The sequence below is a fragment of the Idiotropiscis lumnitzeri genome, chromosome 4 (genome assembly GCF_059441095.1).
Source record: "Idiotropiscis lumnitzeri isolate Australia: NSW breed Sydney's pygmy pipehorse chromosome 4, RoL_Ilum_1.0, whole genome shotgun sequence".
NCBI classification, from domain to species: Eukaryota; Metazoa; Chordata; class Actinopteri; order Syngnathiformes; family Syngnathidae; genus Idiotropiscis; species Idiotropiscis lumnitzeri.
In genome coordinates, this window is record NC_142394.1 from 26,132,268 (window position 1) to 26,146,393 (window position 14,126).

General features: G+C 42.8%; 1 protein-coding gene across 1 annotated transcript in view; it reads right to left on the minus strand.

The window, feature by feature from the left end:
* LOC148338881 (phospholipid-transporting ATPase ABCA1) overlaps nt 1–14,126 on the minus strand; it is a 63,170-nt gene that overhangs the window by 1,284 nt on the left and 47,760 nt on the right. Inside the window, exons 36-49 of the mRNA XM_088292578.1 lie at nt 13,495–13,664; nt 13,258–13,435; nt 13,079–13,194; nt 12,449–12,593; nt 10,668–10,791; nt 10,294–10,423; nt 10,107–10,227; nt 8,769–8,831; nt 7,462–7,568; nt 7,089–7,230; nt 6,560–6,694; nt 5,842–5,945; nt 5,672–5,764; nt 1,055–1,298 (exon numbers count right to left, since the gene is read on the minus strand). Of these exons, the coding sequence (XP_088148704.1) occupies nt 1,055–1,298; nt 5,672–5,764; nt 5,842–5,945; nt 6,560–6,694; nt 7,089–7,230; nt 7,462–7,568; nt 8,769–8,831; nt 10,107–10,227; nt 10,294–10,423; nt 10,668–10,791; nt 12,449–12,593; nt 13,079–13,194; nt 13,258–13,435; nt 13,495–13,664 (1,872 nt within the window). The remainder of the gene's footprint in view (nt 1–1,054; nt 1,299–5,671; nt 5,765–5,841; nt 5,946–6,559; nt 6,695–7,088; nt 7,231–7,461; nt 7,569–8,768; nt 8,832–10,106; nt 10,228–10,293; nt 10,424–10,667; nt 10,792–12,448; nt 12,594–13,078; nt 13,195–13,257; nt 13,436–13,494; nt 13,665–14,126) is intronic.

Genomic DNA, 14,126 nt, shown 5'->3' on the forward strand with positions numbered 1-14,126 from the left:
CTCTCGATCAATCGCGAGCCGAGAGGTGACTGACCGGGTCCTTCGCGTTTCTTGCGGACATCCTTGCAACGCCTCATGTTTGTAAATAGGAGGACATGATGCCATATTCAGTGAAAATGGAACAAATTCAAGCCAAGGCGAAATACAATTCATGATGGCGTTTTAGAAGAAGCGCTAAATGTACAATTTCGCAAAAAATGCACAAGGTTTTTCATTAATGAAGTGAGAAGTACAATCTATCTATCATCTGAGCCGCTTCTCCGCATGAGGGTCACGGGCATGCTGTCTTCGGGCAGTAGGCGGGCTACACCCTGGACCGGTTGCCAGCCAATCGCAGGGCACAAAAAAATCGAACACCCACTTGTGCGCACAATCGCACCTAGGGTCTCCCTCTCTCCCTTTCTCTCTCTCTCTCCCCCCCCTCTCCCTCTCTCTGTCCCCCCCCCCCCCCCTCTCTCTCTCTGCGAAGCAGCAATAGGTGAAAGCGAGGGATTAATGTAACACATATTTACCATGAATAAAAAAAATTATTAATGGACAATTCTGAAAGATTTTCAATTTGAAAAAAAAAGAAAAAAAAGATTGTTTTTCTTTTTGTAGTTGAAAAGTTGGTCAACTTGAACACACTTCTCTTGGCGAGCCAACGGCTAGGACCAATGACCTTTGGCGACCTCTCAGCGGTCATCCTGTTTTGGCAGCTGCCAATCTTAATCTGCTGCTGCGCTAATAGCTGCCTCCAAGGGGCGGGCACACTTGCCACTGAGCGCCTGATTGCCGCTGCGCTTTGGGTCGGCTAAAACAAAAGTCGCCCGCGGTTCGGATCGATTCGGACGGCTGCTGGGTGGACATCGCGGGCGGGCAAACTCAGCGTGGGCCTTCAGTGGCCACGATGACGTTTCCAGTCTTTTAGTCTTATATACCCATTTCACATGTAAACATTTAATTACATAATTGGTCAATTAGAATTCATTATAACTAGGAACTAATTATTATCATATTATCCTTTTCCAAAACATCCGTATATTCCGTCTTGTCTGGTTATCGCAGGCCGTACCTGGTCGAGGGTGGTCTGCGACACGGAGTAGTCGTCCACGCAGAGCGCTTGCCGCCGGTCGGTGAGGTGTCGGAAGATGTGCGCCAGCGCCCCCTGGCCCGCCGGCAGCTGGTACTGCAGCGTGTTGTAATGCTTCTCCTTCAGGACGCTTCCCGGGAACGTCCGTGCCACAAAGTCCTCCACGGGCTTCAGAAGCGGAGGGTGGCCGCCCACGCGAACCGTCACCGTGTAGCCTTCGCCAAACCTGCAACGGCCAACAGCTTCTTTTTACAGTTTGACAAAGTGTTAAGAATTATGAAAAAAATATATTAAAAAATGTTATGAAGGATAAAACTAGAATTATTAAATTTCACCCCAAAAATGATATTTAAATTAATTTTGCAGACATATTTTACTTCCTTCATTTCAAAGAATTTTTGAGAATTGTTTCAAAATATTTTAAGAACTTTGAAGATTCTTAGAATGTGATGATGCAAGCGAAGAAGGGAGTAAACAAGCATGCGAGGTGAGCGAGCATGCGTTGCGACTGAGCAGCGGGGGGAGGGGGGGCGCAAGATGTGAGCGCCGCCCCCCGCGGTGACTCTCTACATTGCTGAGGGCAACGAGATGGATGGCATTGACGTTGGCCCACGTGGATACACGCAACTCCAGCTGAGGGCAAAAGCTCATTTCCTGAGGTGATCATTTTTGCAGTTTTAACAAATATCGCAACACACACAGTCAGAGTGATGAATATTTCTTTTTTTGCAAGTCTACAAAATACAAGACCACCAGAGGAGTGGCTTTGTAATGCCACACTGATGAATATTGTTTAAAAAAAAAAAATCATTTTCAATTATGCCAAAAAATAAATGAAATGTGATGAGAAGCAAGTAATTACTTTCGCTTTTCCAAAAAAAATGGACAACTGAATCAGCATCAGAACTTCAAAGAATTTTAAGTAATGCGCCACAACCGGACCCACTAAAATTTTCTAAAGTATCTTACAACATTTAGATTGAGAATTTGCAAATTGTAAGAATGACATAATTAGATGATATAGGCCACTAAAATATTTCAATTTTATTAAAAATTGGACAACAATCAGATCAAGAACCATTTTTGAAGTAGAGTGCCTACTAAAACTTTTCAAATTTATTTGAAAAATAAAATAAAGAATATTGGACAACAAAGTAAAACATTTTGAAAAATATCTGACATGAGCCAATTTTTTTTGGGCTCTGCAAAAATAAATATACAAATAAATATAAATAAATAAATAAATAAATAATAAATAAATAAATAAATAAATAAATAAGACTGAAGTTAGATTAAGAACTTTTAGTTCATCCTACAAAAAAGTCTGACTATAATTGTTAAATTTGACCAAAAATCGGTCAAGAGTTACGGTACCTAACAATATATTAAAGTGTATAGGACACCCAAAAAAAAATCACCCACATTTTTCAAAGAAGGAGTACATGAACAAATAATAAGATTGCAATGATGACTTTGGTCAAATCAAAATAAAAAGCCCACAAAGATGAAGAATTGTCCACGATTATTGAGAATTGCTCCGAATCAGAACACAAAGCGGGTCAACGTCAGGACCCAATTGGATGGAGGAACGTTAGATGGGTTTCACCTGGTTGTGACGCGCAACGTGGCGAGTGCCATCCGACACGACCTCATCCTTAATTGCCTTTTCCGCTCATTAACGGGCTGCCACGCCTCATGAAACATTAATCACGGCGAGGTGATAGTGACGCTTAATTAGGAATTATTCGCCGCGTGGCGGGTTCAAATATAGAAATAAATATAGATATAAATAAATAAATAAATAGCGAAATGGATGCCGACGATGCTGGCGCATTATCGCAACGGGGCTTTCAGTTGAAGGATGGCGCGGGAACAAAAGATACATTAAGGAACACGTTTACAACCCCCGTGTAAAAAGTGTGCAAAATTGCAGCCGTGTCGTAAACGCACTTTACAGCTCCAAATGGACACGATGATGCAAGGCTCAGCCGCTAAAACGTCTGCCTGCTACCACTTTGGCAACCGCAGTCAAGATGTCGAAACAAATAGGAACATTTATTGCCACGTGAATGGAATGGAGCTTGTCTCCGTTTTTTTTTTTTGGTCTTAATCCTGTGAGTATTTATTGTAGCAGTAATTAGATCCTTTTTTTTAACTGATTTTCTTTGCTCAACTGCAACCAGAATGGACATTTTCGACAGGAGGCATTGTGTAATTGTTAGAATAAATCACAATGTTAACATAATTAAGAGACAGATTTTCAAATGAAAAAAGCTGTAGGAAAAAGTGATCATTTTACCTAAATAAGTGTGACTCTCTGGAATTACGATTTGATTCGACATGGTACATATATATATATATATATACATATATATATATATATATATATATATACCATACCATTTATGAAAAAAAAAAAGATATTAGAACAATCTTTGAATTAAAATATACTTCATATTTGGTGATTTTTGCATTCATTCCAAGATGTTATTCAAGTAAATTTCTGTTACAAGCTTCAGAAAAATTAGAAGTTGAAAAAATGTGATTATTCACAGTTAATCGTGGAATTTTATAATTAATTAATTAATTTTTTTAAATGAAATTACGAAATAATTAATTTAATTAATTATTTCATAATTTTATTTTTTTTAAAAATCAATTTTTTATTTTTAAGAACTTTCTCAAGCAAAACATTTTTGTTTTGTTTCTTTTTTTGGTGGGATGAAAGCAAGTTGTTTTACGAAACCGATTCCAACTTCTTTGATAAAAATGTGTCGAACATGACCAGAATACCCGAATAATAAGTACATTCCAAAACTCTATTATACACACATCCATGTTTGAGCTTTCTGAGCGGAATCTGAATGGGTTTCTTGCTTTAATTCGTATCTGTCGGAGAGGACGCACCGTGTAATTCATGGCAATGCGACTTCGGATCTTTGTAAGATCACATGTGGAGTTCCGCAGGGATCGGTACTTGGACCTCTATTGTTTAGCATCTACATGCTACCGCTTGGTGATATTATACGGAAATATAACATTAGTTTTCACTGTTATGCCGATGATACGCAGTTATACATGCCGTTGGATATAACGAATCCGCGCGACTGCTATAAATTAGAGGCGTGCCTTGCCGAAATGAAACAATGGATGTCTTTCAATTTTTTGCGTCTTAATTCAGATAAAACCGAGATGCTCATCATTGGACCAGCGCGTCACCGCTACCTTTTTAATGACACCACTCTGAGTATCGATAAATGTAATATTACCCAAAAGGATTCAACAAAAAATCTCAGTGACGCAACTATGTCATTTCAAATGCACATTAAAAATATTACTCGAACTGCGTAACATTGCTAAATTCAACGTGTGACGCGGAAATCTTAATCCATGCGTTTGTTACGTCTCGCCTCGACTATTGTAACGTTTTGCTCTCGGGTCTCCCCATGTCTAGGATTAGAAGTCTGCAGTTAGTTCAAAATGCAGCAGCTAGACTCTTAACTAAGACGAGAAAGTTTGATCATATTACCCCGATATTAGCACCTTCCTACTCGTTGACCTCGTGGTACCATATGTTCCGTCCCGGAATCTTCGCTCACAAAATGCTGGTCTTTTAGTGATCCCGCGAGCCAAAAAGAAGTCCGCAGGTTCTAGAGCGTTCTCTATTCGGGCACCAATGCTTTGGAATGCACTTCCCTCAGATATTAGAGGCGCCACCTCAGTAGAAATGTTCAAAACGCTATTAAAGTCGCATTTATTTTTTTTCTCTTTTCTGCCCCCTTTCCCCCCGGCTGGGGGATTAGGTGACGGTGACCCACTAGGAAGTTTAAGGCATTGACCAACTGGGCATGCACCTGTTCCAGTGATGTCGTCTTCCTGCAGCGCGACATTTGATCAATTTACTTATATACTTTAGCATCTAATTTAATTATTTGTTGGCCTGTTTACTGTCGCTTCTTCTCTTTTCTGCCCCCTCTTCCCCTGCTTGGGAATTAGGTGATGGGGACATGCTTTGAAGATTACGGAACTGACGAACCGGGAAGGGGCCTGCTCTGCCGAAGTCGTCTTCATGCAACGCCTCTTCTGATTTCCTTATATTTCAGCACTTGGTTGAACTACTTGTTGGCCTGTTTTTCTGTTCTTTCTTTTCTGTTCCCAATTCCCCGACTTGGGAATTAGGTGATGGTGATTCACTTGGAAGTGGCTGTTCTGAATTTACACCAACTGACCGGTACAAGATGGAAGGCTCATCTTCGGATATGCTGCCATGGATATTACGGCCCTGGATGAGGACCCACTCCACTGAAGTCATCTTCCTGCAGCGCTTCATTCAATTGACTCTTCTATTATCTCATCTATTATTGCATAGCATCATTGTATGTGTCAAATGTTGCCCAGTTGGCATCCATTGCAGCCTGGTCATCCTGGAAGGGGGATTCCCCCATCTGGGGTCCCTTCTCAAGGTTTCTCACTTTTCCCCTAATGAGTTTTTCCTTGCCCTCCTGGGGGTTAAGATCGGGGATGTCGATTGTGGTTATGTAAAGCCCTTTGAGACTGTCTGTGATTAAACGCCATACAAATAAAATTGACTTGACTGACCTGCTCTTCAGATGCTGGATGCTGCCGAGGCATTTGAAGTGTCCGTTCACCATGATGGCCATGCGTGTGCACAGCGCTTCGCACTCCTCCATACTGTTTGCGCAACACAAATAGAACATCCAATTCTGATTTCTTATTCAATTTTCGTCTTGTGAAAATGCACGGTTCACCTGTGCGAGGTGAGAACGACAGAGCGTCCCTCTTTGACCACGCTCAGGATGCAGTCCCACAAAAAGCGCCGGGCTTTGGGGTCCATGCCAGTGGTCGGCTCGTCCTGCCAAAACATTTGCGGTGTTGCTTGTTGTGTTCATTTTGAAAAAGACTTGCCAGAAAAGACGCACAAAATCTCACATTTTGGATTGAAGCAGCTAGTCTGGATCGTTATCATCGTCCAATTAGCGTTCTACAAAATAATTCTGTTTTGTTTGAAGCAGTCTTTTAATATTTGTAGCATCTTCTAGTATTAAAAAAAAGTCTCCAAAAACAGGTTGACTGAGCAACATAAAATTTGGTAGACAATTTGGTTAAAAAAAAAAAAAAAAAAGGAATGCAATAAAAGATAGAAGGTCTGTGATTTTGGCAATTTCCATTCTTGTGATTTTTGTTTTGAAAATGAAGCCCCTGGAGCTCAGTTTCACTTAACATGAATTTTGGTCGGCATCTCGATCATATGGAGTGCCGCGAAAAATTCTCAAAAGGCCATGCCAGAAAAAACTGAAAAAGTCGACCATTTTGCCATGAGGTGACCATTTCAGCGTCGCCATTTCATGGGTTCCTTAAAAGTGATCAAACAAATTTTGTTCCGCATTTTCAGGATGCCAAATTCCAAACCCTTTGAGACTTGGGTGCTAATTCCAAATTTATCTTGTGGATTTGCAGTGACCTCACCAAGAAGATGAGGGGAGGACAGCCGATCAGGGCGATGGCGGTGGAAAGTTTGCGCTTGTTGCCTCCACTGTAGGTGCCTGCCGGCTTGGTGGCATACTTGACTAGGCCCAGTTTCCGAATGCCCCGCTCAGCCACCTTTTGGGGACACACACACACGCACACGTGTAAACATTTTAGACAAAAACGTAATTATTAATACGGTGACTGTCAGCAAATCATAAGCTGTAAATATATTAGATGGCGCAATATACCAGCATCCTGCCAACAGGAGCATCGTCTCATCCGCAGCGCTTTTACAAGAATACACAAAATTCATGTAAATAGGATTTATGGGGACATGCGCTAAAAGTTGGACTTAAACATAGAAAACATACAACCGCTTATTTTCCCAAGCTCTAAGAAGTAAATATTTTCTTTTCCTTTTGGCTTTTCCCTTCAGGTAACTATCGCACATCGCAATTTGGCCTACGGGTTATTTTTTTCTTTCCACTCACCATGCGAACAAACGAGTTAGTGTGTGTGTATTTACCATGGCAACCTCCTTTTCCGGAACCCCTCGTAGCCTGGCGTAGAACTCCAGATGCTCTCGGCCCGTCAGCAGGTCGTTGATGGCGTCAAACTGGGGGCAGTAGCCCATGTTCTGGTGCACGGCCCTCATTTCGGTCCTTATGCTGAGTCACAGAGAGAGCATTTCTATTTATACACAAAGACAATACAAATACACTCCTGCCCTCCGGCGAAGATCAGTGGCCTTTTGTTCAATTTCCTAAATGAGAGAAATTCCGTCATTAATGCTCATGACTCCTCTTTTAATACCCAACTCGTTAATCTTTTCATATTTTCCACACTCCGATAGATAAGGCATCATAATGTGATTACGATTTCCAAGTTTGGCAGCTCACCTGTATCCGTTGAGGAATGCCTCGCCACTGGAAGCCGGGATGTCGCCAGTCAGCATCTTAAACGTGGTCGTCTTTCCGGCGCCGTTAATTCCCAGCAAGCCGAAGCACTGGCGGAGGATGGTAAGGGTAAGACTGACTGACATTCAGACCCAACAATGACGGTTTGAACAGTTACTAAAAAGATAATGATGCACGCCAGACGGTGTGGGACTGCAGTTAGTGTCGAGAATTTTAGAAATAGCGGCGGAAAAAGTTGCAATCTGATCAAAATTAAAAAATATATATTTAAAAGTTGTTTTCAAGAATTGCTTCAAATATGAGTTTTAGGACGTTAACACCTTTTATAAATAGCTTTAATAATGTAAAAATATCATTTACAAATAATTTTCCAACAGTTAGTTCAGACTTAAGAAAATATGAGACAAGAGGCCCCATTGAAGGATTTGATATAATATCTGCCAATGTGTAGACTCGCTTGGGAAAGTCAGACGGGAAGGAAAAAAAAAACGGTGTTAAGCCGCTTCTTTGTATCAGAACAACAAATACACAAATATAACAATAGACTCAGCGTCAACATGGCCGACACTGGGGACTGTTGCATCTGATGATGGTTCCGCTGGGTCCTAGCCCCTGACGCCGGTATAAATATTTGATTTCCGCCGCTCATGCATCTCACGAGCGGTCCTCGGGAACGTGTAAGAGACGGACTAAGCTGCGTGTAAATAATGTATGGAAATGCGTGGCGGCCCGCCGTGAATCCCAATACCGAGCTGGCATTTACACGGCGGCTCTCGGTAAACAGCGGCGGCGAGGATTGATGCGTCCAATCACGGCCGCTTGTCAGCATTTGAGATTACGCGGAAAACTAGCGAGCGGTCGCCGGTAGTGTCATCAGAGCGGACGTGACGCTGATTTCTCCAGGCGGATTTTTTGAATGTTATTCATGTAGAAGACCCTCTCGCTCTGTCGTTGAAGGGGAACTAAACCCACATTTTTTCCTAGTTACGGTAACTCATACTACATTTGCGGTATAAGAAATAATTAAATAATCATTTTGGGCGATATCACCGTGCGGAAGTGACGTCACAAGCACAGTTGCTGTTGTTCAAGTAGCACAATTTATTTGTTGGGCAGTAAATAAAATGATGTCATCATCAACTTTCTTATGGCATACTTATTTATAACCCGATGGGTCATTTATCCTTGAGCAAGCAATAAATGACAATTGACCACATGAATTCCATTTTTTAATAAAAAAAAAAAAAAAATGCAAATGCAATCACGACATGCAGCAGCATTTGGCTCACCTCTGCCGTAGGTACGCCCACACATAGCCGGTCCACGGCAGGGATGCGCTTCCCCGGATATACCTGCAGGGAGCACAGCCGGCGAACCAATGAGGTCGGCAGCAATGACAGCGTGAAAAAAATAAACAGCAGCGGGGAAGAGGGAAGGCGGGAAAACAGCGGAGAGTGTTTGGAACAATTAATGGCAGCTCGGTGGGGGAGGCGTCAAGGACACCTTCATCACACATTTGCTTGAATAATATTCCAAATACGGTCACCGCACACGGGACAATATAGAGTAGAATGTTAATAAAATCAACTCCAATGGCTTACTCATTGTACTTTTCCTGAAAAACGCTTAAGTGCCTAAGAAACAAAAAATCCAATTTGGTCAAAATGGAATGCAATTAAGTAGACCCGGCTTCTATTTAGAGTTATAATAGATGACAGACAGTTTTCCGGCTGCGAACTTGTTCTCGTACCATCTGGCAGCGCGACTCAATCGGCGTCAGACTACTACTTTTTAACGTTGGCTCTCGCATCGCTAACGCGCCATCAAAGTGCGACGTATGGCGAGGACGGAGGGCAATTAAAGCATAATCACGCCACGATTGAAGCGTAGCAGCAGCTGTCGCCGTATGAGGGCTGTTCGTTTCATCATTTGAAACAGGTGAGGGGACACCGTGGAATTATAGTTTGGAGGAAAAACCTGGCACGTGTTCCAGGAGGAGACGCAGGGAAAGTCATTCGTTTTGGTTCCAAATTTGTCCATAGGATTTTGTCAAATTTGAAAGGACCCATCATCTAGAACTGATGAAAAGAATTTTCAAAAATACCTAAAAAAAAAAAAGATCTGTACAGCACGCAAGAATTGAACATACACACACACAAAAAAAAATAGCCCTCAAAACCAATTTGACTGAGCAACATCAAATTTGTGCATCAAGAGAAGACCCACAAAAAAAGTCTCAATAATCCATTAACAAAATGACACAGGGAGCCGGCCAGTTTGGCTCTGTCCCAAAACTTGAGAATAAAAATAAAAAAATTAATTGATTCATTAAAAACAAAAAAAAAACTGCCCTCATTTTTACTTTGCAAATTTGGTCGCCATTTTTATCATGAGTGGACCCATAAAAAAGTGGTGATCCAGGAAGTCTGCCATTATAGTTTGAAGAGACCATCTTGGCTCTGTTTGGGCTTCCTTAGCAGAATTAAAAAATATTTAGGATTGTTCTCATTATTGGACCCACAAAAAAGTCTCAAATTGAAAAGAACCGAAAAAGAAGAGCAGCCATTTTAGGGTTGCTGGCCTGTACACGGATCTATAAAATCCCCAAAAAAGCACATGAACAACACCTTCGTCAAATCGTAGATCCTCAAAAGGTCGTTCTGGGCCTTCCCCGCGTACACCCGCTCCCGTTCTCGAGCCACATCCACATCCTCTTCCTCCGCGGAAAACGACTTGGCTGAAATAAACCTGGTAAAGACGACGACAACATGTCAACTGTTGCTCGCTGGACGGAAAGCTGGGCGAGTTTTGCACCTGGGTTTACAGAAGAACTTGTACTGAATGAGAAGGGTGACGGCAAACATGACAGCTCCTTGGATGGACATGGCGCACAGGTTCTTGCCGACCATCTCCCAGCCGAGCGGCTCCTTGAAGCGATCCTCGCCTAATAATAGAGCGAGAAAAAAAAAATAAGAAGAAGTGTAAAAAAAAAAATGTCTTTGTTGCTGCCAACTAGATTTTTTTTAGTCATTTGAAGTGTTTACTCGAATTGCTTGGCAACATCTTAAAATGTCACTTCGTCTTAAAGTACAAAAAAAAAAAAAATCACATAAATCATCACTCTTTATGTCATTCATTTTTTTTTTACTTTTCCACATTTTTGCGGACGCAGACTTAAATGTTCTCACCAAAGCCGCTGAAGAGGTTGGCCGTGGCCTGGTTCTTGGCCATGTCAATCAGTCCTCGGCCCAAACAGAAGTGAGGGAAGATGAGGAGCGCTTGTTTCACAATGTCGTTGATGTACGACACACTCTGGGAAGGAACCAAAACACACACAGGGATGAGTTTTTTAGTTTTTTTTTTGTGGGACAAAACCTTAAAACAAAGTCATCGGACGCAGTCGCCAGAGCTAATGTGAGATCAATAGGTGTAATTACAGCTCTTCTCTCAGCCGGTTGTTCATCACGCCGATGTGCGAGATTTCTTCTCAACGATGATGAAACGCTCAACAACTCCCCTTTACGCCCATTAATCATTCACCGATGCTTTTCAAGGTGCAGGAGTACCGAGACTGTTATCTGACCTGTTCCGCGACGTGGTTAGATTCATATGCGGGAAACAACCGGGACGCGCCAGACAAGCCTCAGATGGAGCGAAATGAGGTGACGTCCTCCAATGGGCTCCATTTATATTATATTCTCCATCATATTATATTATATTAGAAACGTCCTACTTCGTCCGACTTGAATCAATCCCCTTCTTCTCTCGAAAGGTCCGTCTTGAAAATGACCGCGCAAGTGTATCTGCAATTAAATCCACACTTTTCCCGAATTCGGCCATTGTTATTTAAACAAAGCGAAAATATAAATAAGATTTTCGAACGGCCGCCACTTACGACTTTCGGGTGTGTTGATTCCGCATAGCGCTGCCCACTCACGAGTGAGTATCCAATCACAAGACACGTTGACCACCTTTAACGTCAGACCAGCAAGAAGGCCTCACTGTCACCAACTCGCGATCTGATTGGCTATCGCAACTGTCTATCAAATCTGAAGGCTCATTGACTTGGACAGAAGAGCTGCCCGCACGATAGTATCTGAAGGCCTCGGACGAATAGTGCGTGCTAGCGGTATTATGAAATCTGCCCGGCAACACGAGCGAGCTGAATTCTGATTGGATAAAAACTCTCACCTAAAAAATCATCGCTAGGATATAATATGACATCAATGTGAAGAATATGATCATGATTTCTTAATTTGGTTGCCTTGAAGGTCTATATATATATATATATATATGTATATATATATATATATATATATAGTATATATTTCAACACTACTGTACGGCACAATATACTGTACGTGGTCCAAAAAAAAGCTTCAAACGTTAGTATTGTTGGAAGTGAATGACGGGCAAAGACTGAATCGGCTCGCGGTTTGGAATTGAACACCGGCTAAAAGATGGATGACGACTGTGCTTATCAAACGGAATGTGTGAAAACGGGCGCCTTTGAGGTTGGAGGAAATCTATTAAGACCGCCCCCTGCTGGGCACAAGCTTCTGTTTGCCGCTAACTAACAGTGAAGCTTCACACATGAGCGCCTGCAGTCAACCGACGACAGCATTTGGCCTTTCTTCTTCGACACTTTAGAAGGGCTACGCGATGATATTTATAAACGCTGTGGCTCAAATGCTAGGCGGCACATTTTAAGTACGGTACTCTTTATAAGGTCTAAGTGGCACGTTTTATATGAGCTACGTAACACTGTTTGTAAACACAAGTGCCGATGTGGCGTTGTTTAGAAAGGCTGTGCAGCAGACGCTTTGTGGGAAATTTTATACATAAAGGGTGACATTTTTATACATGCTATGCAGCCCATTATAATCAACAAACCTAACTTTAATTCCCTCTGTATCACTTTTTTCTAAGCTCCATACGGCCGATTGTGGACAGGCTTTGCTCGACTTACGTCGTCGTCAAAAAGCTCCATGACGAAGGTGGCCACGCTGCCGTTGATGCCGATGAAGAGGTTGACGCAGGTGAGCACCACGTAGGCCGTGCTGGGCACGCTGAACACAAACGATGCCGGGTACATCATCGGGGTGATCGACCATCTGTGGCAAAAGTCAATTTTCTTTTTTCATTTTTAGTTGCTAGACGGCAGATTTTATATACTCTATACCAGGGGTGGGCAAACTTTTTGATTGGCGGGCCACAATGGGTTCTAAAATTTGACAGAGGGGCCGGACCAGGAGCAGATGGATGGAATAATTTGGTAACCTTACCTCATCTGAGAAAAAAAATACTTTTAATTTTAAATGAAAGTGAACAAAAGCATTCCAACAATATATATGTCTTTGAAAAAAAACACAGTATTTAGAAAATAAAACATTAACAAGGTTTATTCATTTCATTTTTTTTCAAGTGGTCCGGATTAAAACATTTAACGGGCCGCATGTGGCCCCCGGGCCATAGTTTGACCACCCCTGCTCTATACGAGCTATATGAACGTAGTGCCCGTGGGCACCGTGTTTTCCAAAGTGTGCTACGTTTTATATACACTATACGGCGCGTTGTCTGAACACGACTGGTTGCATACCCGTAGAAAAGCAGCAGCAGAACCAGAGCGGGCAGGTTGGCTGTGGAGACGTACGCCTCTTGTTGGAAGCACAGGAAAATGACGACCACGATGACACACGGAATGGCGTAGTTGCACTGCAAACACCACAAACTCATTGTCGCCTCTTTCGAGCTTCCACGGGCGACGACAACGCGTACCGCATCCCAGGCAAAATTGGCCAACCAGTAGACGGCCGGGTTGACACCGCTGACGAATTGCAGGTGCTTGCTTTTGCTCACTCGCTCCTGAATGAGGAAGAGGACGAAGCTGGCGGGGATGAAGGACATGGCGAAGATGACGCAGATGGACACCACCACGTCGGTGGAACTCGAGGCCCTGAGGAGAACGTGGACTTGAGCGACATTGTTTCCCTTGGCGAATCACGGGCCACTCACAAGGCCACGAAGGAGAGCTGCTCTTTGGTCAAGTTGAGGGGGTGACTCGACGCCGTGATGCCGTATTGCCGGGCGTCCGCTTCCGCCGGCAGGCCGGCCCTCAGGATGGCGTTGTTGGCCACGTTGAGGAAGGACACGAGGCCGTGCCACGCCTGGTTGTAGAACCACACCTGCGCAAGGCATTTAGTGGAAACAACATCGTCCAATCACATCATGTTTATAGCACGTTGGAGTTTTGTAAAAGGTCTTTATAGCCCACTTGACGTAAAATCATTTTACATCTCGGCCGGAGAACTGAAATGCACTTGATTTTGGAGTCAGCCAGTCCTCCTTCAAGCATCTCCAGTTGCTCCAAAATACTGCTCCTCGCCTACGAACCGGAGCTCGTAATTAGAGTCTCCCTTCACTGGCTCCTTGTTCATTTTAAAGTTCTTTTATTTGCCTTTAAATCTTTAAATGGCCTCAAACCATTTTACCTCTTTGAGTTCCTCCACCTCGTCAGCTCAGCGGACCAGACACGGACACGGAGCCTCAAAAAGAATCAAGCTTTTTTTTTTTTTTTGTTGTTGTCTGTCGCTCCTCTTTGCAATGACCCGAACGTTAGGGAAGATCCCTTCCTTTCCGTCTGTAAA